Below are 27,335 nucleotides of genomic sequence, written 5' to 3' on the forward strand. Positions count from 1 at the left end.
AAAAAACAAAAAAAAACACAAAAAACGAATGTGACAAAATTTGTAAAGACAGGTTGCAACAGTAGTTATGCCTCTGTATAATGTTCAATTCTTAGACGTTAGTCACACTGGTACTGTCAAGCCTGCGTTTATATGTGTTTAGAGGACATTTATAAATACGTATAAATGCATGTAATAATTTTTGAATAGTGCCATTCACACTGTGCTTTTACCTGTATTTAGGTGCAGTCAGTTTAGCTGCATGTAGAGAAAATAAAATTCTATGCATCCAGGATCTGATTACAAATTTACATATATGGTAAGGTTGAAAAAAGACACCAGTCTATACAGTTCAACCTGTGTGGATGTGGGAGTGTGTGTTTATTTATGTTTCTACCATTTCCCATATCCCTGCATATTGTGTTTGCTAAGATGCTCATCTAAATGTCTTTTGAAATTATCAACACTTTCCTCACTGATACCACCAATTGTGGAAGGCAGTTCCACGTCCTTACCTCTCTGACAGTAAAAAAAAACCCTAGGCAGTTTAAGGTTAAGCCACTTTTCGTAAAATTTCAACGAGTGGCCACATGTTTTTTTTGAGCGATCTGAGACATTGCATACTATTGTGGAATCTGTCATCTACTAGGACCCCCAGATACTTTTCCCCCAGAGGTTCTCCCTCTTGTGTGTAACTTGCGGTTATATTTTTAGCCCCCAAGTGCATTACGTAAAATTTTTCTACATTGAACCTCATAGCCATGTAGTTGCCCACCCCTCTATTTTATCGAGGCCTTCATGAAAAGTTGTGAGGTTATTAGTCTGCTTAGCTTTGTATCATCAGCAAACACTGAGATTGAACTATTCATACCCACCTTTATATCATTTATGAACAAATTAAACAGGATTGGTCCCAGGACAGAGCCCTGGGCTTCCCTACTTACAACTCCAGACCATTCAGATTATACGCAATGTATCACCACCCCTTTGACATGCTCCTGTAACCAGTATTCTATCCAGTTACATACACTATCATCAATGCAAATAGACCTTAATTTGTAAACTAAGCATTTATGGAGTAATGTGTCAAATGATTTGGTGAAATTTAGATATTCTACAGCCACAGGCCTTCCTCTATCCAGATTACAGCTCACGTCCTCATGTTGTTAATATGTTGGTCTGGCAAGAAGGATCTTTTTATAAATTCATGCTGGTTACTGCTAGTGATACTATTTTCATCAGCACATTTTTGGAAATAGTCCTTTATCATCCCCTCTAATAGTCTACATACTATTGGTGTTAGGCTGACTGGCCGGTAATTTCCGGGTATGTATCCTGGCCTTTGTTTTGAATATTGGTACCAAGTTAGCTTTTTGTCAAACAGCTGGTACCACTGTTCCTTACTGCAATGACATGGCTAAGTTATTTGAGGAAACTTGGGTGTAGCTCTGGTGATTTGTTTACATTAGGTTTCTCAAGTCTTTTTAGAACACTGGCTTTTGTTAGCCACAAGGTACAATTTGTGCTGTGTTGCTAACAATACTATGTTGTCTATTATACCCCTCCTTCTCCATTGTAAAAACAGTGGAGAATAATGTATTTAAAGTTGACTTCTCCCTATCATTTGCAACCAACTTCCTTTGATTATTCTGTATGGGGCCAATAAACTCTGACTTTGCCTTTTTATTATTAATATATTTAAAAAATGTTGGGGGGATTATTTTTAATCTTCTTTACTCTTCTCCATTATGCGTCTATTTTCACTGCCCTGATTGCACCAACTAGAAACCTGGCTACACACATTTATATGTAAATGGATCTAAATATGGAAAAGGTCATCTATGGGTTGCCAACCTCCTGCAGCATTTTTTACTGACAAAATATGGAAAATTTACTGGCGGTGCACATTTTTTACTGACAACCTGAGAAATTACAGAACTCCTATTGAAAACTAACACTGAGTGAATATTTTAACATGGTATGGAAACACTGACAATACCTATAACAATATAATTTGCTTGATTTACACTTAAAAAGTTAACACAGCATCAAATTATCAGCCCCCAGGGGCGGACTGACCATTTGGCCACTCGGGCACTGCCCGAGGGCCCCGGGCCACTAGGGGGCCCCATCAGGGTTGCCAGCCTCAGTAAAACCAGGGACAGTATGTAAAAATCTGTGTTTTTTTTTTTACATCTGTCTCTGAAATGTCCCTTACCGACATCTTTTTGGTCTAAAAATCCTGAGATTATAGCTGCCCCACCTCTCCAGTACCTTTTCAGCCAATAGAAACATGTCTGTGTATACTGTGTGTACATGTATGTGTATACTGTGTGATTGTATACTGTATGTGTGTATACTGTGTGGCCCCATAATCTCTGATTGCCTGGGGTCCCCATAATCTCTTATTGCCGGGGGCCCCATGAGTTGTCAGTCCGCCCCTGTCAGCCCCTCATATTTACTGGCAGTTGTAAAAAAATCACAGATTTTTACAAACTGTCAGTAAATCTACTGGCGGTTGGCAACCCTGCTTCCCAGATAAATTCTTTTGAATATCTAAACACAGGAGTGCCAGTGTAAATGAGGCCTAGGGACAACACCAGACACTGAGATTGGTTCACTAAAGAAGTACTGAATGTTTGCTTCGCTTAATGAATACAATCAATCATCCAATCAATTGCTTGGTAACTCCTGTGTTTTTTTTAACACCCCTGTACAAAATTGGGTATTTGAGGGCTTGTTTACACTAGCAGCAGCCCTTGCCACCCCTCTGAAATGCAATTCCTTGACTGTTTTTTGACCGGCCTATGACTGGCCTATGACTGGCTACTACGCACAGCTGCACCAGTTTTAGTAAATGAACCCCAGTATGTTTTTTGGGCAGCATTTTGTCCACAACATGACCACACTGAACCATAGGAAGACAGGCACAAATGCTGCATACAGGGCTGAAGCCCCTGCTTCATGTCCCCGTCACCAAACTGCTAAGCCTTTTAGCTCACAACGCACTTATAAACCCACCATGGCCTGCATGTTAATGTTCTCTTGGTGAACATTGTCTTTGCTGAGGCAGCATTCTTTATTCCAATATTCCATAAAATCAACTTTATTTTTTATTTTAATAAATCTTATGCCTTTAAAAATAGATGTAAAATCTAACAGAATGACATTTAATTTGCTAAAGCTATGTGCATCATAAACATATGTCTACATGCACTCCAGCAATGGCCACATTCACTGAGCTGATTATTGGATTTTACTGTTTATGGCATTCTATTGAGAAAATACGCCCTTCTGTATAATAATTAATGAGCTAAAAAACAAAACAATTTTACTGAACATGACAAGAAGGTATTTTAATAAATGAGGGTAAGCTGATCTCATTCCACATTTTTTTTCGTTACATGGATTTCACTGATGGGAAAGCATTATAATGTTAACAGCTGGAAATCTGACTAAATATACAACTCTGAGAAAATACTTTCACCTCTGCGATCGAATGTCACATTGTAAAAACATTCTTGTTGTTCCAAAATATGCTTCATCTTTGTTCACATGGTCAGTCCTTCTGCTAAACTTACTTGGAGATTGCATTTTTATTTTCTCTGTGAGCGGAACTTCAGTCATTTTTTTCATCTTTCCATTTATTAAATCTTCTGTCCTTGTTGTTTGAACTTTGGATAGTAAAACATTTTTTTTTCTGCCAGTAAATACCTTATACAGCCCACTTCCTGTGTCTTGTCTGGTAATTAGTCTGGGTAATGACATCATGCACAGCTCTCTCACTCATGAGAGTTTGCCAGGAAGAGAAGGGGGGGTGAGTCATAAGAGGGCCAATGAGAGCTACAGAACTGGAGGTGTGTCTATGTAAATCCAGGAAGTGAACAGGCAGCAGCATCAGCTGTCCCCAGTTAAAATGGATGCAGCCAGACTCAGTGGAGGGAGATTTCTGCAGCATATTTGGCATATACAGAATCACAGTATATATAAAATAATATGCAAAGTGGTTGGAGCAATAGCAAAGATGTTTTTATTGCATTTCTGTGAGCAGACTGCATTTCCACTTTAAGTTGAAGCCCATCTCCAAGCAAGTCTATTTTTTTGATGAGAAGATCCCCCCACCCCTGTGCAGCCCCTGTGATATTTCTTTTAATTCTCTTTCCTCTATCTGTACAAATCCTTCTTCATCTGCCAAAACACACAATGTGGAAGAGTCTGCAGGGCACCCTACAGGACGCAGGGGCAGCCTCCACAACACAGAGTGCTGCCTCTACAACAGTTGGCAGTCAGAATTTCCTAATCAGTTATACCTAAGGGCCCATTCACACATAAGTGCTGTGTTGGAGTGTGCTTATGTACCAGTGTTAATGTGTGATGCATTAAGCAGTTTATTCATTAGGAATGGGCTGCCAATGTACCACAACAGAGGGAAAACGCACATAACCTTTTAAAAAAGCGCAGTGCACCACAACACATGGGATATATGTTGTGGGGTGCTGCTGAGCATTAAGGGCATTGTGCATTGTGCTCTATTGTACAATGTACTGGGGTATCATTCATTTGGGAAAAGCGCGTTAACATGTGCGTTTTGATAAATGAGCCCTCCATAGGTGTGCACAGCCTATTGCATTTGGGTGTGCACCCCAAAGCTCAAACACACATGCATTCTCTACAGCCTCAGCTGCACTGGACAGTGAATGAATGGGAAGCGCTCTGTGCTGAGAGGCTTCCTATTCATTCACAAACTGAAGCATAGGAAACACAGTTCCCTATGCTTCCACTATGAATGAAAACAGTGAGTTAGTGTGTTTACTGTGTTCATTTAGAAAAGGAAGGCACTGCTAAATTACATAGTTACTAGCTATTTTCCCTGCTCTCCATCCTAAAACATCCCTCACAGCCGCAGGGGGGAGAGGAGAGAAACCAGCAGTACTGCAGGGGGAAAGCAGCACGGGGGCCTGCATAAAGTGATTAGGGTGTGCCCAGGCACACCTGGCACACCCCCTACGCAGGCCTACAGAGTCCTCAAATGAGCCAGTGGTATCCTACAATAAAGTAGGATGCTTGTTTGTTTTTGTTTTTTAGGTTTTTAAGTTTTGGATAGACTAGTAAATTATTCTGTCAAAATTATTGATGCTTGTGACCATGTTGGGCAGATTTGGCTTCACTTATTTTCCCTGTGACAGCAGAGAAGTATTTGTCTCTGGAAGATACAGACGGCAATAATAAATTAAGTTTTAAGCCTTCCCCGTTTTGTTGAAAATAGTCTTTTGTTGCCATCGGTGTCCCCAGTGGAGACATCTCCTAGGCAGATGTTCTATCTTCTCCACTCTGTCTAAACTAAAAATAAATGTTTTGTTTGGAGTTGGGCTTTAACTCAAATTAGCTTTTTTGTACAAATTTAGTAGAATTACAAGCGTGTGTATAACACCACTATATTTTGCCGACAATAGTTTGGGTGCATCAGAAAACATGTGTGATATAAAACCGAATCTCAATTTGATGGGCACATATAGGTTACAATATGGTTTGCCTATACTAATGGATCTTATAAAAAGTGAGACTGTTATGCTTGAATAAGTTAAAAACAAGGAAAACAACTAGGAGTATTACATCCACAGGACAAATCATAACAAAAAACATAACATGGAAGCTTCAATATGAGTATATATTTGCCCATGGATGGGATTGTTCATTAGAATGTAAAAATATAGGGGGTAAAAAAAAAAATATATATATATATATATATATATATATATATATACGGGCGGTGTTTTTTTAAAGACAGTATATCATCATTTTTTTTAACCACTTCAGCCCCAGAAGATTTTACCCCCTTCTTGACCAGAGCATTTTTTGCGATTCATCACTGCTTCGCTTTAGCTGACATAAATTTAAAAAAAAAGCAATATTGTTTACTTTTTGCTATAATAAATATCCCCAAAAAATATATATAAAAAAAAATTCTTCCACAGTTTAGGCCGATATATATTCTTCTACATATTTTTGGTAAAAAAAAAAAATCGCAATAAGTGTTTGCGCAAAAGTTATAGCATCTACTTCTTCCCTGAGCTGCAGTTTCTGCTTGTATTCAGAGCTTGAAGTAGACTGCCAGCAGCTGACACAAGTGAGAGATGTGCATGTGGTACGCATGCTTGTATGCAGTGAGTATAATGTGTAAGCAGTGTGTGTTTGCAGTGTGTATGCACCCTTACCCTTATGCACCCTTACCCCAGCACTGTGTGTTACCCACTCCTAACACCTGCACTCTTTACATTACAAACATCTAACCCCTGCACTTTGTACATAGGCTCAAGATTTCAGTGCCTCTCACTGTAAGCGCCGTTTTTCCACCGCAGTGCACTTCCTCTTTAGAGCCCGTTCACACAGGGGCGATTCAGATCCGACTTCAGGTCGCCCCTAGTCGCCTCAGGTCGGACAACATGTAAAAATCAATGTAAATGAATGAGAGTCGTCTTAATGCACGCTACTGAAGTTGCTCCGACTTCAGAAAAGGTTCCTGTACTACTTCAATCCGACTTGTAGGCGACTGGTACCTATTGATTTCAATCGAGGTCGCCTCCAAGTCAGATCTCCGTCTATACGGAGGCGACTCTGACAGAATTATCAGCTCTCAAGTGGGAACTCCACGCCAAATTTATGAACCCCCTACGTTGAAAAAACGTCATTAAAGGGGGCCCCCTCCCAGATTCCAATAAGCCCCCCGCCCGCAGACCCCGACAACCAATGGCCAGGGTTGTCGGGAAGAGGCCCTTGTCCTCATCAACATGGGGATCAACATGGGGACAAGGTGCTTTGGGGTGGGGGGGCTGCGAGGCCCCCCTTCCCCAAGGCACCCCCCATGTTGAGGGCATGCGGCCTGGTACGGCTCAGGAGGGGGGGGCGCTCGCTCGTCCCCACCCCCTTTCCTGGCCGGCCGGGTAGCATGCTCGGATAAGGGTCTGGTATGGATCTGGGGGGACCCCCACGCCGTTTTTTCGGCGTAGGGTGGTTCCCCTTAAAATCCATATCAGACCTAAGGGCCTGGTATGCTCTCGGAGGGGGAACCCACGCCAAATTTTTTTCAGAAATTTGGGGTGGAGTTTCCCCTTGAGAGCTCATTCTCTGATTGGCCACGGCAAAAGTCGCCTGGCCTGGGGTGACTTAAAGTCGTGTTGTAAGTCGCCCCAAGTCGTGTTCAGGTCGTGTCCAAGTTGCCTCCAAAACTCGTGTTGAAAGTCGTGTTGCCCCTGTGTGAACGGACCCTTATTCTTCTTTGGGTTTCTTTTCTTGCATAAGGCAACCCAAATTATGATCTTGCACACAGGCCCACTGCTTTCAGAAAATGCTCCTGCTGCAGATACTGTCAATTTGTCCTAATTGGGCAGTATGATAATATCCCATTTGCTGATTCTCAAAAAAAAAAACATAAAAAGACATAAAGGCAATACTAAAGGAAGAAACGGTGGCAGATGTTTGCGGCCTGGGCAGGAACCCAAAACACCAGCTACAATTCTTGTATGAGTGACTGCAAAGTTTGTAACAATACCAGAATACATATTTTATATAATATATTTAGTCTGATCCAAAACTGATTTTTAATAAATTATTGTTTTTCATTTGTAAAGATACAATGTACAAAACTGTAAATCAGCACATATTTAATCACATTCTTACAAGTTGTAAAAAAATATATATCATACAAATTCAGCAGTCTAGATGAAAAATAGTTGGCAACTTTAAACACAAGAGAATATTCTTTAGAAAAAGGCTATAAAATCTCATACACTGTGACATAAATGAGAAGTCTCATAAGTCCGAAGCCAGTGTGTTCTTCTGTAACCAGTCAATAATCTTCGTATTCACAATATTTACCCACTCTAGGCGAGTTTTCTTTCTTCTTTCTAACCTCTGTACTTCACTTTCCCTTGAACTTTCATCCATAGCAGTGGTAATGAAGAGTTGCATCTTAAAAAAGAAAACAATATACAGTTATATTTTCACTTTGAAAAGCTGTCAGAGTAAAGAAAACCTATTTCAATCAGTAAATATGTGTTAAGAAAAAAAAAAGTACCATTGGAGGTCAAGTCAACCTCTCTCGTTGAAAGAATTGATTAAGCCTATTGATCACATTGCAGAGATGGAAGAGTTGATCCACACAACACAGGACAAAGTGTCTAAATGTATTCAGGTATGGTCGTACTGGAGGCACTTCCAGGAGACCCCCCACCTCCATATGGTGCTCTCAGGAATGGTTGCCCCTGAAGCCTTCAACTACAGCCTAGGATGGCCATCTGCCCTCCTCCTGTTAGTAGGAACTATTTGAATTTATTTTCCCCTTGTCAACTTAAGGGGTGAAACTGCTCAGGTACCTGGGCAGCTGCAATAATTACATTCCTTAACAAGTTCCTTGGGATTGGGAGTTAGTGGAGACTGCCCATGCCATATTCCTGGGGACAGCAGGGTTATTGGAGACTGCCCCTACACACTCTTCTCTCCTCTACCTTACCTATATCTAATTATTCCCCATTTCCCTTACCGACCTCCCCTCCTCCTTTTTTTGAATTTCTTTATTTCTGCTGTCCTCAATTGGACTGACAGTGACAGTCTTCCATTGTAGACTCACCCTGATAGGAGACATTAAGTTCAACACTCAGCCTGATATTATTTGGACTTGCCAGTCCCACCCCTTCACTTGTTGCCCTCTCTGTCCTCACAGACCAGCAGGAAAACATGTGCTCAGCATTTTCTTCCCTTGCCTTTCTTGCTTACCCCTCGTAACTATTGCACTTTTACTAAGTACTCCTGCAGCTGTAAAAAGGGAAGAGAGGATTGCTTCTGCCATTATCTCTGGTGATTTAGTATCTTTGGTTTCCTTTTTCTTTTCTTTTTTTTTATATCTTCAATAATTTCAGGTTTACCTGTTTATATACTGTATATTTAAAGTGGTTGTATAGTCTTTTTTACAACTTTTACCTACAGGTAAGCCTATAATAAGGCTTACCTGTAGGTAAAAAAAAATCTCCTAAACTTGTACGGTTTAGGAGATATTCCCCTCGCAATGCGCTGCTGACTGCAGCGGCTCATGCATACAGGGGATTCTCGGCTGAAAGTCCGGCAGACGCCGGACCCTGCCGGAAAAATATCTCCCATGCGCATGCGCGGGAGTGATGATATATCCGGCGCTGTGAGTGGCCGGAGCTGCGATACCCGGAAGACATGCCGAGGGAACATGTCAGCTCCTTCGGCGAGATGTCGGGGCCTCGTTCTAAGGTAAGTATTTCATAATGAGCTAGTATGCGGTGCATACTAGCTCATTATGCCTTTTCCCTTGCAGGTATGAAAAGAAAAAAAAAAAACCTCAGCGGGTTTACTACCGCTTTAATGTTTTTTTCACCTGAGCAAAAGGTGGAGACCTCACATTTCTATTGTATCATGCGTGTCTTATGATATTTTTGATCTGCATGACATTCTATTAATCTAAGCTGTCAAAGTTATTTACTTGTATCTAGTTAAGCGTCAGATTAAGGCAAATACTGGAGGCAGCAGTTGATCCACTGATTTTGCAGACAATTCAGAATGTTCTTTTTACCATGCCGTAAATGATAAAAGTTTGCCATGGAAAGTATATGGTCCTTCATTTCCATAACAAAAGAGATGCAAGGATGTGCTCTTTTAATATCAACCTGTATGCTCTGTTACATATTTTATACTTGTAAAAAGAGTGCAGCTCTAAACAATAAAGTGCATTCGTACGAATACAGACAAGTATCAAAATATACGAATGTGCAGATATTCAACAGCATATAAACAATAATAACTGTGAATAAAGTTGGAAGACACATATGCTAATTATATCACATGTGAATAAAGTGCAATTGTGCAAAAACAAAGTTCATATAAAGCTGGATTCCATCAAAGAAAGTCTGATGGAAGGAGAGAGTGTTTGGAAATGACGATCATACACCTGAAGGCGTGACACCTATCAGGATGCAAGATGCAGTGTAGGAAGCATCAATATCAGAATGTTTAGGAAACAAAAGGACTCCACATAGTGTGATACTGTCTCAACATTCGGTTTATTAAGCAGTACACTTACATAAAAGTCCAAGCTATGATCATGTCACATTCAACAGATCAAACAGATAAAATCCTTGTGAGTTTCGAGCAGCGATCGCGCAAGTGCGGCAGCATGTGTACGTAGCTATCCTGACGATCGTTTCATGATAAATTACATCATCACTCCTGATGATGTCATTGTCAATGGATTTTATCTGTTTGATCTGTTGACTGTTGATTGTGACATGATCATAGCTTGGACTTTTATGCAAGTGTACTGCTTAATAAACCAGATATTGTCCTTTTGTTTCCTAAACATTCTGATATCGAGACTTCCTACACTGCATCTTGCATCCTGAGTTGCTGTGAACCTCCCGGTGTATACCATCCATAGCCATAGGAGAGGAACATCCGGAATTCTTTCTCGGTGGATCAGAGATCCAACCAAGCGATGTGTGAGCTCTCTGAGTAAGAGGCTTTCGGTAAGCCTCCATTTTTGTTATGGAGATGGGTGTCACGCCTTCAGATGTATGATCATCATTTCCAAACACTCTCTTCTTCCATGAGACTTTCTTTGATGGAATCCAGCTTTATATGAACCTTTTGTTTGCACAATTGCACTTTATTCACATGTGATGTAATTTAACATATGTGTCTTCAAACTTTATTCACAGCTATTATTGTTTATATACTATTGATTATCTGCACATTCGTATATTTTGATATTTGTCTGTATTCGCACAAATGCACTTTATTGTTCAGTGCTGCACTCTTCTTACATCTATTATCTGTGCCTGGTGTCTGGGTTATAGCGCACAGCTGCTTATTAACTTTAGTTCCTAGCACCGATATACCCTTTACATTTATTCACATATTTGATACTAAATATGAGATATAATTGCAGAGGAGCTCCAGGCTCCTTCAGACAAAATTAAAAGTCAACAGCTTTAAATATTGTAGCTGCTGACTTTCAATATAAGGACACTTACATGTCCAGGGATCCCACAATGTCCTCACCTGAGCGGATTCTTCAATTGGCTTTGGGTGCAGGCAACGGCATCTTTAGTAAGGGAGACAGGAAGTGAGGCCTTGCGGCTTCACAGCATGTTTCTTACGGCGCATGTGCGAGTCACGTTGCACCTTGTGAATGATCCCACAGTCTTCTGAGACCTGTGATGTGTCCCAGAAGACTGCAGGGAAAGGAGGGGGAGGGGGCAGAACTTTCTCTGTCAAGTACCCATTCCCCCACCCCCCCAAAAAAGTGCCAAATGTGGCGGGGGGGGGGGGTGCAAACAAGCATAGCTTCCCCCTTTGGGTGGAGCTTCACTTTAAGATTTATAAGGCTCAATTCACAAAGTGAACAGACAAAGATAAGGTTCCTAATTTTCAAAAAAAGTCTGATATTTTTATTGAATCTCTGTGAGATTTGCAAATCACAGTAACATGGCTAAAATTGAAGGTGCCTATTCTTATGTAAAGTTTATGTTGAGCCTGTAGCATGGAAACTTGTGTATGACATTCAGTTCCTTCAGACATTATACTTCAGTTGCTGTAAAAAATCTTTAAGGGATCTAGTAATTTTTAGTTAAATAGCAGACCTCGCATGATCCATAGTAGATAGAAGTTGCATTTTGGTTTATGTAAGTCCTTTTCAATGTGAAGTAGTAGTTGTGTGTGTTTTTTTTTTGTTTGTTTTTTTACTAACCCCCAATCACTAAAATCTCACATAAGCCTTCAATTATTTTAAATCTGTAACTTTAGGCCCATTGTTTTTAATTGACATGTACACTCAGGTTTGTAAACTTGCGCTGCAAATATGCACATATGACACCTTTTCTTGATTTAAAAAAAAGCTAGAACATTTTTTATATGCATGGTTATGCACAAATACGCACAAGTGCTATACAGTCCATTCTCACATTTTTCTGCTAGGAATATCTGAGGTTCATACATCAGTACGTACAAGCAGGCCCGTCGCGACAGGACAGGCAAAACATTGCTTGGTGCCCACGAGCTAGCCTAGTTCCCCAGCTGCGCTGCAGCTTCCTATAAGCTGCAGCCTGTACCGTGGCCGAGCTCCTCTTCCTTCCTCAAGCAGTCCGCGTGGTACAGGCGATTGAGTTTCCTGTTCCCGGCCGAACTGACAGGAAGTGCACACACAGAGTGCTCACTTCCTTTCAGTCTGGCCGGCCGGAAACAGAAAACTGAATCTCCTGCCGCACGGTACGCAGTAGGGACGGGGGATAAAAAGAACACAGGGGGGGGGAGAGTAGTAAGGGGGGGAGGCAGTTATCAAGATCCATTTAGTAATAAAAATATGGTAGCTTGCTGACCATAATAAAAACAATTACCATAGCTGTATCTTCTGTAGAGTCTTTTCTCTGCTTTGTAAATTTTTGCAAAAAGCTTTAATACATATTACCTGATTCAAAAAAGAAGCAATAAGATGGAAATGGGATGGTAAAGAAAGAAAATGGAAAGAAAGCTATGGTAATTGTTACTATGGTAAAGCTATGGTAAATCTTTATTTTTTGCTCTCCTCATTAGACATCATTAGATATACTGTGTTGAGGGCAGGACTTAGGGCGGAGGGGGCCCCTGGGCTTGAGTCACTTTTGGCCCTACCTTCTATACATTACCATATTTATCGGCGTATAACACGCGCCGGCATATGACACACACCCCAAGTTTAGGAGGGAATTTTAAGGGAAAAACTTACATTTAAATGCCCATCAATGCAGCCTTATCAGTGTCCATGTGCAGCCTTATCCATCCATCAGCAGCCTTGTCCATTGTCATTGCAGCCTTGTCAGTGTCATTTGAAGCCCTGTCAGTGTAGCCTTGTGATTTGCAGCCTTGTCATTGAAGTCTTGAAGTTTAAAAATGGCGCCGCCGAGATATAGAGTTCTGTGTATCTTGGCGGCTCTCAGGTCCTCTCAGCGCCTCTTGGGTCCTCTCACAGTCCCGTGTTATGTCCATCATAGGGCGGGACTGGGTATGACTGTGAGCGGAGCCGAGCAAGTACACTCGGCTATGTATCTCGGCGGGGCCCCCTATTGGGCAGGGCCCATGGGCTTGAGCCCAGTCAAGCCCAATGGTAAGTCCAGCCCTGACTGTGTCCACTGTACAAGATGTTATCCATTATCCATAATTTATAAGCCCAGCCATATGGGTGCTTATTGTTTACTGCTACAATGCTTCCATGTTGGTGTGTACATAAGCCCCCTTTCCCACTGGAGCATATTGCAGGTGCTATAGCGCAATTCGCCCTTAAAGTGCTGTCACATTCACTCAGGCTTTCACACTGGAGCGTCCTGCTAGCCGCATCTTTGGAGTGGAGAAGGTGTGGTGTGTTTACAGCTCCTTCACCGCTGCTGCCCATTGAAATCAATGGGAGAGCACGGCTATACATTATATGCAACAGCAGTATTTGCACTGTGAACCTTTTTTATTTATATAAAGTGTTTGTGAACTTAAACTGTATCGCTATGCTGTGATTCCTGTAGGCTTTGCATGCGTGTGTGCGGGGGGAGGGGAGCCTCCATGTCCATTTTGCTTGGGGCCCCCAAATTCCTTCAAACGGCCCTGCGTGAAAGTAACCTTAATTAAAACAATACCTGGCAATTCTGCCATGAAGGTCTTCGTTCAGGCACTTCCTGTTATGGGGTGATGACTGTCTCACAATTGTGCTCCTGCATTGTCACCCTGTCACATGTGCTTGACTCACATTGCACAGGCACTGTTCACTATTGTTACTATCAGGAAGCTGGCCCTGAACATTGCTGCACAGCCAACAGTGCAGCAAGCAACTTTAATAAACTAAGGCTAGATAAACACAGGCCAAAAATTGTGTGAAAACATTCAGCCTTTCGGCCCATGTGTACAGCTCCCTCTCTGAAAATATTTTCAGCTGGGTTGAACGAAAAAAATAAAAATAAATAGTGTGTACCTAGCTTAAATGTCATCCAGTTACGATTTATATTTACTTTACATTGTGTTAGGCTGGCCATACATGCTGAGCTTAATGAGAAAAATCCATAGATTTCCCCATAAATGCTAAACAGATGAATCTCCTGCTGCCAGCTACTTTATTATGACAGCCACCACCAGCTGACCTTTTTCCGCCTGGTTCCTTTGATTTCTCAAGTTTATTGAGCTGGGTGATGTCAGCCAGGCCTCCCATGGCTGGAATTTCAATCGAATTACAGGAATCAGCCATAATTCCAGCTATGTATGACTAGCTTCAGATATGAATAGGCAAGCAATGGCTCCATCAGTTTCTAATTACCCGATGGGCCATATTAGGGGAGCACACAGCAGCTCCAACTTCTGTATGCAACCTACACAGCTCTTCAGGAGTAGTGATGGACGAACTTCCGACGGGACGTTTCGCGAACGCGAAACGCGAACGGACACAAACGTTCGCGAAAACGACCGTTCGCCGCGGGCTCCATTGACTTCAATGGGAGGCGAATTTCGCAAACCTTTAGGTCGAATTTGCGGCCACGGGGTAATTATTAGGGGGTAGCACGTAGTCCCACCACCTGGACAATAGCATAATACATGTATGAGGTGAATTTGGGATCGATAACTACAAGCATTTTTTTTTTATTTGGGAAATTGTTCTGACAATTCAGGACTATGGAGCTAATGAAGGCAATGGAGGAGAGGGAAGGTCAGGGACCAGGGTAGGCAAACAAGAGGGTGCAGGAGATACAGAGCACTGACAGCAGCACCGTAATACAGAGCACTGACATCAGCACCGTGACATACAGCGCTGACAGCAGCTCCGTGACATACAGCGCTGACAGCAGCTCCGTGACATACAGCGCTGACAGCAGCTCCGTGACATACAGCGCTGACAGCAGCTCCGTGACATACAGCGCTGACAGCAGCTCCGTGACATACAGCGCTGACAGCAGCACCGTGACATACAGCGCTGACAGCAGCTCCGTGACATACAGCGCTGACAGCAGCTCCGTGACATACAGCGCTGACAGCAGCTCCGTGACATACAGCACTGACAGCAGCTCCGTGACATACAGCGCTGACAGCAGCTCCGTGACATACAGCGCTGACAGCAGCACCGTGACATACAGCGCTGACAGCAGCTCCGTGACATACAGCGCTGACAGCAGCTCCGTGACATACAGCGCTGACAGCAGCTCCGTGACATACAGCGCTGACAGCAGCTCCGTGACATACAGCGCTGACAGCAGCTCCGTGACATACAGCGCTGACAGCAGCTCCGTGACATACAGCGCTGACAGCAGCTCCGTGACATACAGCGCTGACAGCAGCTCCGTGACATACAGCGCTGACAGCAGCTCCGTGACATACAGCGCTGACAGCAGCTCCGTGACATACAGCGCTGACAGCAGCACCGTAAGCAGCCCCAGGAGGAAGTCAGCACAGCACAGGGATGGTGTGATCCCCTCATAATAAGAACCCCCAGGAGGAAGTCAGCACAGCACAGGGATGGTGGGAGCCCCTCATAATAAGAACACCCAGGAGGAAGTCAGCACAGCACAGGGATGGTGGGAACCCCTCATAATAAGCAGCCCCAGTAGAAATATGACACCGCTCAACCTCTTCAAAGAGGAGGGTAGGGGCATATAGTACGGTGTGCTTTTTTGGGTCAGGGAAGTGAGCCAAATGAATTAAGAAGGTCTGTGTGCTTGATTCCAAAAATTGTTTATAGACATATACATGGTCTACTGATCACATGTGTTGAATTCCTCCGAGATCCATGCCTCATTCATTTTTAGAAATGTGAGGTAGTTAACACTGTGGTGAGCTAGGCGAGTACGCTTATCGGTCACAATCCCCCCTGCTGCGCTGAACGTCCTTTCGGACAGGACACTGGATGAGGGGCAAGCCAACAGTTCGATTGCAAATTGGGCAAGCTCTGGCCAGAGGTCAAGCCTGCCCACCCAGTAGTCTAGGGGTTCATCACTCCTCAGAGCGTCCACATCGGCCGTTAACCCAATGTAGTCGGACACCTGACGGTCTAGGCGTTCCCTGATGCTGGATCCGGATGACACCTGTCGATGGGTCGGCTGAAAGAATGACCTCATATCCGAAGTCACCAACACATCTTCAAACCGGCCTCTTCTTGCAGGCGCTGTTGGATTGGTACCCGCAAATCCTTCTCTGGGAGTGGGAATTGCTCCTCTGCCAGCGCACGCAAAAGCAGAATGCAGCATTTCTCGAAGCAAGGCCTGGAAGTGCTGCATTCTGACAGCCCTCTGCGACGGCGGTAACATTTCCGCCATTTTGTGTTTGTACCGGGGGTCTAAGTACGTTGCCACCCAGTACTGGTCCTTGACCCTCATGCTTTTTATACGGGGGTCCCTATTAAAACACTGGAGCATGAAGGCCCCCATTTGCACTAAAGTGGAAGCGGTGTGGTGGCCTGGCTCCTGCTCATCATCCAGGATAATGTCGTCCTCTTCATTCTCCTCTCCCCATCCTCGCACAACAGGGATCCCAGAAAGGTTTAAAGCATGCTCTTCTTGCTCCTGCTCATCCGCCCCGGCACCATCCTCCTCTGACTCCTCATCAGACTCCTGTTGTTGACTTGTCTCAGATAGAGTAGCCCCCCCTGGGAATTCATCCAGCATTGCGACTTCCTCATCTTCCCGCTCCTGCTCCTCCACAGCCTGATCAATGACACGACGCAATGCACGCTCCAGAAAGAAGGCATAAGGTACCATGTCACTGATGGCGCCATGGCTGCGACTGACCAGTTTGGTGATCTCCTCAAATGGCCGCAGAAGTCTGCATGTGTCGCGCATGAGCAGCCATTGGCGCGGTGAAAAAAAACCCAGCTCCCCAGAACCGTTTCTTTCGCAGAGTTCATACAGGTAGACGTTAACTGCACGTTTCTGCTGGAGCAGCCTATCAAGCATATAGAAGGTTGAGTTCCATCGCGTCGGGCAATCGCAAATAAGACGTCTGACCGGCAGATGGTGTCGCCGCTGAATGTCAGCAAGGCGAGCCATGGCCGTGTAAGATCTTCTGAAATGGGCCGAGATTTTCCTTGCCTGCCGCAAGATGTCCTGGACCCCAGGGTATTTGACAAGGAATCGCTGCACGACCAAGTTTAAGACGTGTGCCATGCACGGCACGTGCGTGATTTTGCCCTGTTTCAATGCGCTAAGCAGATTGGCACCGTTGTCACACACCACTTTACCAACTGTCAAATTGAGCGGTGTTAGCCACTCATCTGCCTGTGAACGCAAAGCTGAAAGGAGTGCCGGGCCAGTGTGGCTCTTTGCTTCCAGGCACAACAGACGCAGCACGGCATGGCAACGTCTCACCTGGCATGTGGAATAGGTTCTGGGGAGCTTGGGCGGTGCAGTGGAAGAGACGCTAGCAGCGGAAAAGGAGGAGGCAGCTGAGGAGGAGAGGGAGGAGGATGGAGTAGGAGGAGGAGAAGAAGAGTCAGGCCTGCATGCAATCCGTGGCGGTAAAACCAAATCTACACGGGTGCCACGGGTTACATGCTTGACGGCCGTCAGAAGGTTCACCCAGTGGGCAGTAAAACTGATATACCTTCCCTGCCCGTGTTTGCTAGACCACGTGTCTGTGGTCAGATGTATCTTGGCACCGACACTGTGTGCCAGAGATACATTCACTTGCCGCTGAACATGGCCATATAGCTCTGGGATGCCCTTCTCTGAGAAATACTTCCTTCCTGGGACCTTCCATTGTGGTGTTCCAATGGCCACAAATTTGCGAAAGGCCTCCGAGTCCACCAGTTTATATGGCAGTAGTTGGCGGGCTATGAGTTCTGACAAGCCAGCCGCCAACCGTTGGGCAAGAGGGTTATCCGGCGTCATCATTTTTTTACGCTCAAACATTAGGCCCACGGAAGCCTGCCTTTTTGCAGAAAAATGTGAGCTTGGCGTGATGGAAGGTGGAGTGGAGGACAATTGTGAGGAGAGAGGAGAAGGAGAAGTAGAAGACGAGGCTGGACGGTGAGAGCCTGCAGTGTGGCTTTGTGTGTTCCGTTGCTCCCACTGGGCTCGGTGATGGCTGCTCATGTGCCTTCTTAAGGCGGTCGTCCCTAGGTGAGTATTGGGCTTACCGCGACTAACGCGTTGACTGCAAAGATTGCAGATGGCAACGCTATTGTCAGCAGCGGACACGTTAAAAAAAGCCCACACTGCGGAGCCATGTGCCGGTGTCCTGGGAGCGCCAGATGTGACCGTACATGGTCGATGACTCGCTCCTGATACATTTGCAGTCTGCTTTGTCCCTGCTGTGCAATGTAAGTCATTGCTGCTTCTCCTCCCTATCTGCTGGTCCATATCTCCCTCTGAACTCCCCTCCTCTTCCTCTCTTGTGGGCACCCACGTGACATCACTAGACACGTCATCATCAACGTCACCTTCCCCACCGCTATAAGTAGAGTAGGCAGCAACACCGGGGACCAACCTCCTCCTTGGGCTGATCTGGGTACTGGCGTCAGACTGCTGAGTAGCGCTTGTTGCTACCTCCTCTTCCTGATCCAATACCAAGAGTGGCTGCGCATCAGAAATGTCCTCTTGATATGGATCGGAAAATAATTCCAGTGACTCAAGCGGAAGGTATGTGGTGGTGGTGGTGGTGGTCGTGTTGTTGGTGGTAGTGTCTTTGGGGGTGCACATAGCAGAGAGTGAAGAAGAGGGTGCAGATCGAGAGGATGAGGAGGGTGCAGAAGAGTAAGGCTGAGCGAGCCACTCAACCAAGTCTGGTGCATCCTTTAAAGTAATTGAACGCACCTTCTGCAACTTCCCACTTTGGCTCAAGCCTGTTGCTCCTGCCCTACCCCTACCACCCCTGCGGAAGGGCCTGCCTCTTCCTCTGCATGTCATTTTTTAAATGACCCTGTGACAAAACTCTTAGTCCCTATACCGCTGAAGGACTGCTGCAGTATAGGTGAGCGGTCAGCAGTGGTGCACGTCAACCCTATCTATTGTGGACCGATAGCGGTCCTTACAGAACAGCAGACTGTACCGCACTCAAGCCTATGTACCGTAGCACCCTATACCAAGTTACCAGTCCTTATAAGAACTTTTGTGGACCAAGCAGGTTGTGTATTAGTGTTTAGCAGACTGTACGTCAGTCCCTATACCGCTGAAGGACTGCTGCAGTATAGGGCAGCGGTCAGCAGTGGTGCACGTCAACCCTATCTATTGTGGACCGATAGCGGTCCTTACAGAACAGCAGACTGTACCGCACTCAAGCCTATGTACCGTAGCACCCTATACCAAGTTACCAGTCCTTATAAGAACTTTTGTGGACCAAGCAGGTTGTGTATTAGTGTTTAGCAGACTGTACGTCAGTCCCTATACCGCTGAAGGACTGCTGCAGTATAGGGCAGCGGTCAGCAGTGGTGCACGTCAACCCTATCTATTGTGGACCGATAGCGGTCCTTACAGAACAGCAGACTGTACCGCACTCAAGCCTATGTACCGTAGCACCCTATACCAAGTTACCAGTCCTTATAAGAACTTTTGTGGAACAAGCAGGTTGTGTGTTAGTGATTAGCAGACTGTACGTCAGTCCCTATACCGCTGAAGGACTGCTGCAGTATAGGTGAGCGGTCAGCAGTGGTGCACGTCAACCCTATCTATTGTGGACCGATAGCGGTCCTTACAGAACAGCAGACTGTACCGCACTCAAGCCTATGTACCGTAGCACCCTATACCAAGTTACCAGTCCTTATAAGAACTTTTGTGGACCAAGCAGGTTGTGTATTAGTGTTTAGCAGACTGTACGTCAGTCCCTATACCGCTGAAGGACTGCTGCAGTATAGGGCAGCGGTCAGCAGTGGTGCACGTCAACCCTATCTATTGTGGACCGATAGCGGTCCTTACAGAACAGCAGACTGTACCGCACTCAAGCCTATGTACCGTAGCACCCTATACCAAGTTACCAGTCCTTATAAGAACTTTTGTGGACCAAGCAGGTTGTGTATTAGTGTTTAGCAGACTGTACGTCAGTCCCTATACCGCTGAAGGACTGCTGCAGTATAGGGCAGCGGTCAGCAGTGGTGCACGTCAACCCTATCTATTGTGGACCGATAGCGGTCCTTACAGAACAGCAGACTGTACCGCACTCAAGCCTATGTACCGTAGCACCCTATACCAAGTTACCAGTCCTTATAAGAACTTTTGTGGACCAAGCAGGTTGTGTATTAGTGTTTAGCAGACTGTACGTCAGTCCCTATACCGCTGAAGGACTGCTGCAGTATAGGGCAGCGGTCAGCAGTGGTGCACGTCAACCCTATCTATTGTGGACCGATAGCGGTCCTTACAGAACAGCAGACTGTACCGCACTCAAGCCTATGTACCGTAGCACCCTATACCAAGTTACCAGTCCTTATAAGAACTTTTGTGGAACAAGCAGGTTGTGTGTTAGTGATTAGCAGACTGTACGTCAGTCCCTATACCAATGAAGGACTGCTGCAGTATAGGGCAGCGGTCAGCAGTAGTGCACGGCAACCCTATGTATTGTGGACCGATAGCGGTCCTTACAGAACAGCAGACTGTAACGCACTCAGGCCTATGTACCGTAGCACCCTATACCAAGTTACCAGTCCTTATAAGAACTTTTGTGGACCAAGCAGGTTGTGTGTTAGTGATTAGCAGACTGTACGTCAGTCCCTATACCAATGAAGGACTGCTGCAGTATAGGGCAGCGGTCAGCAGTAGTGCACGGCAACCCTATGTATTGTGGACCGATAGCGGTCCTTACAGAACAGCAGACTGTACTGCACTCAGGCCTATGTACCGTAGCACCCTATACCAAGTTACCAGTCCTTATAAAAACTTTTGTGGACCAAGCAGGTTGTGTGTTAGTGTTTAGCAGACTGTGCGTCAGTCCCTATACCGCTGAAGGACTGCTGCAGTATAGGGCAGCGGTCAGCAGTAGTGCACGGCAACCCTATGTATTGTGGACCGATAGCGGTCCTTACAGAACAGCAGACTGTAACGCACTCAGGCCTATGTACCGTAGCACCCTATACCAAGTTACCAGTCCTTATAAGAACTTTTGTGGACCAAGCAGGTTGTGTGTTAGTGATTAGCAGACTGTACGTCAGTCCCTATACCAATGAAGGACTGCTGCAGTATAGGGCAGCGGTCAGCAGTAGTGCACGGCAACCCTATGTATTGTGGACCGATAGCGGTCCTTACAGAACAGCAGACTGTACTGCACTCAGGCCTATGTACCGTAGCACCCTATACCAAGTTACCAGTCCTTATAAGAACTTTTGTGGACCAAGCAGGTTGTGTGTTAGTGATTAGCAGACTGTACGTCAGTCCCTATACCAATGAAGGACTGCTGCAGTATAGGGCAGCGGTCAGCAGTAGTGCACGGCAACCCTATGTATTGTGGACCGATAGCGGTCCTTACAGAACAGCAGACTGTACTGCACTCAGGCCTATGTACCGTAGCACCCTATACCAAGTTACCAGTCCTTATAAGAACTTTTGTGGACCAAGCAGGTTGTGTATTAGTGTTTAGCAGACTGTGCGTCAGTCCCTATACCGCTGAAGGACTGCTGCAGTATAGGGCAGCGGTCAGCAGTAGTGCACGGCAACCCTATGTATTGTGGACCGATAGCGGTCCTTACAGAACAGCAGACTGTACCGCACCCAAGCCTATGTACCGTAGCACCCTAGACAGACCAAGTTACCAGTCCTGATAAAGAGCTTTGTGGAACAAGTGAGTTGTGAATGATTAGCAGACTGCAGCAGAAGGGCAGCAGTCAAGTATAATATTCTTTCTATATTTGGAAGAAAGAATATTATACGTGTACAAGCCTATTACCGTACCACTGATACCAGTCCTGAAAAGAACCTTTGTGGAACTAATAGTAACAGCAAGTCTTTAAAATTATCCTCACTGCCTGACACACTGCTTCCTGCCTGTCCCTATACAAATTGGCAAAAAAGAGTAGGCTGGAACGATTAGCTGGAACAGCTCTTTTGTGGACCTGATAGTAACAGCTAATGATGATGATGATGATGATGATGAAGAAAGACTAATCTGGCTGAGCTGTCCCTAAAATAGCAGCATACAGCGCTCTGTCCCTTTATCTAAACTGACAAAAGAAACTCAGGCTGCTGACCTAACACCTATACCAGTCCTGAAAAGAACTTTTGTGTACCAAATAGCTAGCGTTTTCTCTGTCCCTACTCCACACAGGATCCTTTCCCTACAGTGACAGAAGAAAGAATGTAAAATGGCCACCGGATCGGGTGTATTTATAGGTTAGGGGGAATGTCCAAGTGTCCATGAGCTGTCATGTCTCAATTGGTTGTCCTGTAACACATGATAAACGTGTCACGAAAGGTTAAAGTTCTTGTATACATTAAACACGTAAGTCCGCCGGGGCGAACGACGGAAAAAGGCGTTCGAACCCGCGGACGGCGAAAGTCGGAAATTCGCCGCGAAACGACCGCCGGGCGAACCGTTCGGCCATCACTATTCAGGAGGATCAGAGCTGTTCCTTATGCAGGTTAAGCAGCACTCTCCTCCAACTGCCCCTATACATTCCTTTGCTGATCTAGGCCAATATTTAGCAACTAAGGACACCACTGCTGAGAGGAAAAAGAATGAGAGAGAATGAATGTTTGTATAAATATTCACTTAAATTATCCAATCGTGTGTTGAAGAAATATCTAAACAGGGATTTGCTTTTACCATGATTGGAGCATTGAAGTAAATCTTCACACAAAAGTGAACATTCTTAACCCCTTTAGTAAATCAGCCTCAATGCATTAAAGTCGAGCAAGACCCTGAGACCCTGTGTATAGCTTCACCTCTTGAAACTGCAGCTCTGTTGTAGCTTTCCATCCCAAATCTGTTACTAATCTTTCAAAAAATATTTCAGTTTCATCCGCGGACCTGAAAAACATACAAATGAAACTTTATTTTAGGACACGAGTTCCATGTGTAATAAAGTTAGACTGTTTCACCTCCTTCTGCAGACCTTCCCTGTTACTAAGACACTATTAAAGCCTAGCTCCAGGTTTTAGTGTATACTTTCATTTGGACCAAGTGGGTCCAAAAAAATATTTCCTTAACTAACACATGCATCAGCTGTTAGCACTGTAGGTAGCCTCAGTTACGTACAGTTTACAGTGTTCTTCTTGTCTCTGAACTTCCTGTCCCTCTCTTGTAAAAAATTAAGTAGGGCTTAGTGCTGCACAGCTATTCACAGGAAGCTTTGAATTTTTTGACTGAGTACAAAGCTTCTTCTGATTGGCTGATGTGGAGATCATGCGCCTGCTTCTCTGCCTCAGCCAATCAGAAGAAGCTTTGCGTTTCAGAAAATACAAAGCTTCCTGTGAAAGGCTGAGCAGCCCACAGGCCAACTTGATTTTGTCCCGGGAGAAGATAGGGAAGTCCCCGTACTGCACACACAGCTGCTGCATCTGTAGAAAATAATTTGTTTGGACCAGCTTGGTCCATACAAACTATATGAAGTTTACTAAAACATGGAGTTGGGCTTGAAGGACTTTGTTCTGGGCTTCAAATTCAGAGAAGCAGAGGACTGCCGAACTCCTTGGCAAGGGATCTAGAGAACCGCAGCACCCCATCTTGTGTAGTTGAGGAAGCAAAACATAATTTTTTTAACCAACACTATGCAATGAGCATAGACAAATTATTATTATTATACAGGATTTATATAGCACCAACAGTTTGCACAGCACTTTACAACATGAGGACAGACAGTACAGTTACAATACAATTCAATACAGGAGGAATCAGAGAGCCCTGTTTTTTAGAGCTTACAATCTAGAAGGGAGGGTCAAGTGATTATAAGGTAATAACTGTGGGGGATGATCTGATGGAGAAAGTAAAAGTAAAGTTGTTAGGTGAAGGCAGAAAAGTCTCCTCTGAAGAGAAGGGTTTTCATGGATCGGCTAAAAGCAAGCAGAGTAGGAGATAGTCAGATTGGGGTAATGAGTTCCATAGGATAGGTGAGGCTCAAGAAAAGTCCTGGAGGTGAGCATGGGAGGAGGTGATGAGGGAACTAGAGAGCAGGAGGTCTTGGGAGGAACGGAGGGAACGAGTAGGTTGATATTTTAAGACTAGGTGAGTGATGTAGCTGTGGGCCAAGTTGTGGATGGCTTTGTAAGCCAATTTTGAATTGAATTAGTTGGGTGAGTGGAAACCAGTGTAGGGATTGACAAAGAGGTGTAGCAGACGCTGAGCGGTTGGTCGGGTGGATGAGCCTGATGGACTGAAGGGGGGACAGTCTATGTAAAGGTAATCCAGTGAAGAGGGAATTGCAGTAGTCGAGGTGGGGGGTGACCAGGGAGTTAACTAGGAGCTTAGTGGTGTCATTGGTTAGGAAGGGGCATATTTTGGGGGTGTTTCAGAGAATTGGAATGTGTTTGGAGGTGGGGCCAAAAGGATAGTTCAGAGTCCAGGGTTACACCTAGAACCTTGGCATGCGGGGACAGGCTGACAGTAATGCTATTAATCTTGACAAAGAAATCAGGGGAAGAGGCACGTGGAGAAGGAAAGATCTTGAGCTCAGTTTTGGATAGATTGAGTTTGAGGAAGTGGTGTGACATTCAGGCTATATCTGTTAGTAAATTAATGATATGTGAGGAGACTGAAGGAGTGAGCTGAGGGGTAGAGAGATAGATTTGGGTGTCATCAGCATAGAGATAGTATTGGAAGCTAGGATATTACCTGACCCAGGGAGGAGGTGTAGATGAAGAATAAGAAAGGTCCAAGAACGGAACCTTGTGGGACCCCGACAGAGAAAGGGAGATGAGAGGAGGAAGTAGAGTTATAAGTGACACCGAAGGTGTGGATGGATAAAAAGGATGAGAACAAGGAAAGAGTACAGTCACAGAGAACAAAGGTGTGGAGTTTTTTTGAGGAGAAGGAGGTGGTCCATTGTGTCAAAGGCAGCAGAGAGGTCTAGGAGTAGGAGTACAGAATAGTGTCCTTTGGATTTAGCTGTTAGCAGATCGTTTTTGGGCAGAATCCAGACGGAAGGGGGATCAAGAAGATTATTCTTGGTGAGGTGGTCGCTCAGTCGGTTGTAGACCAGACATTCAAGGAGTTTGGATAAAAGGGGGAACAAAGATATGGGGCACAGGTTGTTCAAATTGGTGGGGTCTAATGAGGGCTTTTTAAGAATCGGGGTGACTAATGCATGTTTTAGAGCATTTGAGAAGATGCCAGAAGAGAGGGAGAGAATAAAGGTGTGAGTTAGGGAGTGTAGAATAGAGCCAGAGGGTGAACGTAGCATTTGCGAGGGAACAGGGTCCAGGGGGCAGGTGGTAAGGTGGACGTTAGAGAAAAGTTTAGCAACCTCGTCTATAGTGGTGGGGTTGAATGAAGGAAGTATTGATTGTACCTGTGGACATGGAGTGTTAGGTGGAGACGGCATCTTTACAGTGGAGATCTCCTCATAAATTGTATGAATCTTATGTTTGAAGTGATTGGCGATCTCCTGGGCAGTGAGTGAGTTAGTGGGTTGAGGCAGTGGGGAATGAAGTAGAGAGCTGAAAGTAGAGAAGATTGACAGGGACAGGATAAGTTGTTAACAAGAGTGATAAAACCAGACCTTGCTTGGCAGTGAGGAGGGAGGAATTGTACTTTTGGAGGGTAGATTTATTGGGGACTTAGGGGTTGATTTACTAAAGGCAAATACACTGTGCACTCTGCAAAGTACAATTGCACCCTGCAAGTGCAGTTGCTCCAGTACTTAGTAAATGAGGTAAATATTCACTTTGCAAAGAATACTCAATCACGTGCCTGGAAAAAAAAACACAACAGCATTTTTGCTTGCACATGATTGGATAATGGAAGTCAACAGATCTTTGCAAAGTGCACAGTCTATATGCTGTAGTAAATCAACCCCAAAGTCTTATGCCACAGGCACTCAAGAGCACAGCTATGTTTTTTCAGACATCTAGTGACAGCTGTTTGCCAAGGTTGTAGGGGTCGTGGCCTGATTCTGTGTATAGTGAAGGGGGCAAGCTTGTCTAGGGAGGATGACAGTGAAGTGTTGTAGACAGAAGTGGCTAGGTTGGGGCAGGACAGGGATGACATTTTGTCATAGAGGTGGCCAGTAGCAGAGTAGAGAAGAGAAGGGTTGAGGTAGTGAGCGTTTCTACGGGTAACTGTTGGTTGGAGGGAGGGCAAAGTGAGTAGAAGCGTGTATCCATTGCTTCAGGTCAAAGAAGTAGGTTAGACTGAGAAGTTTGGAAGTAGCAAGAATTAACAGTATTAACAGTAATATAAAACCGTAAATATTGGTCAAAATGAAACCACTCGAAAAAAAAAAGGCAAATTAAAGAGGAATTTCATCCTCCCCCTAATCTCCCCCCCCCCCCCATTACCTGATTCTGAGCTGTTCACATTTCAGAAATTCACCAACACAGCGGGTCCAAGGTAGTCCTGCTGAGATCCTCTTCTCAGCAGGCACAGCTGGGTCCCACAGCGCCATGTTTCTCTGTGATGTCATTGGAAGGCTAAATTGGCTCTCCCGTGTTCTGGTGCAGCCTCTCGATTATGCGCCGCTGGCCTGTCCGCCTCCACTTTTAATGAATGGGGTAAGTGCAGGGCTCCTGGGACCTGCTGGGATATAAACATCACATATCCCAGGAAGCACTGGCGTCATTTTGCCTAGGCAAATGACAGAGGGTGGCTGGGGGGTGGGCAAAAAATAAAGCCAAATCAATTTAAAGGGTGAAGATCTGCTTAAAAGATGATAAAGAAATCAACTGGGGGCTAATTATCACTAAAAGGGATGAGCCGAACATCCCCCCAGTTCGATTCACACCAGAGCTTTCGAACGGACCGAAAATTCGTACAAACTTTAGAACCCCATTGAAGTCTATAGGAGTCGAACGTTCAAAATAAAAAGTGCTAATTTTAATGGCTAATGTGCAAGATATTGTCCTAAAAAGGGTTTGGGGACCCGGCTCCTGCCCCAGGGGACATGGATTGATGCCAATTGTTTTTTTAAAAACGGCTGTGAATTAATGACGATTAAAGTGAAAAACAAGTGAAATATTCCTTTAAATATCGTGCCTGGGGGGTGTCTATAGTATGCCTGTGAAGTGGCACGTGTTTCCCATGTTTTGAACAGTCCCTGCATAAAATGAAATTTAATGGAAAAAAAGTCATTTAAAACTGCTTGCGGTTTTAATGTAATATCTGGTTCCGGCAATACAGATGAAAATCATTGAGAGAAAAATGGCATGGGTAGCCCCCCTGCCCATTACCAGCCCCTTTGGGTCTTGTACAGATATTAAGGGGAACGCCGT

At 44.8% G+C, this 27,335-nt stretch overlaps 1 protein-coding gene across 2 annotated transcripts in view; it reads right to left on the bottom strand.

Moving 5' to 3' along the window:
* Positions 1 to 7,623: 7,623 nt before the first annotated feature.
* The window catches only part of LVRN (laeverin), a 231,051-nt gene continuing 211,339 nt past the window's right edge, over positions 7,624 to 27,335 (bottom strand). Inside the window, exons 19-20 of one of the 2 annotated variants that reach the window (XM_077462241.1) lie at positions 22,857 to 22,941; positions 7,624 to 7,947 (exon numbers count right to left, since the gene is read on the bottom strand). In XM_077462241.1, coding sequence (XP_077318367.1) covers positions 7,789 to 7,947; positions 22,857 to 22,941 — 244 coding nt within the window. In that variant the 3' untranslated portion in view covers positions 7,624 to 7,788. The remainder of the gene's footprint in view (positions 7,948 to 22,856; positions 22,942 to 27,335) is intronic. The other variant, XM_077462242.1, reaches the window with a different exon arrangement.

The sequence above is a fragment of the Lithobates pipiens genome, unplaced genomic scaffold (assembly GCF_037356315.1).
Source record: "Lithobates pipiens isolate NorthernLeopardFrog02 unplaced genomic scaffold, aLitPip1_a1.2 Scaffold_3, whole genome shotgun sequence".
Lineage (NCBI taxonomy): Eukaryota > Metazoa > Chordata > Amphibia > Anura > Ranidae > Lithobates > Lithobates pipiens.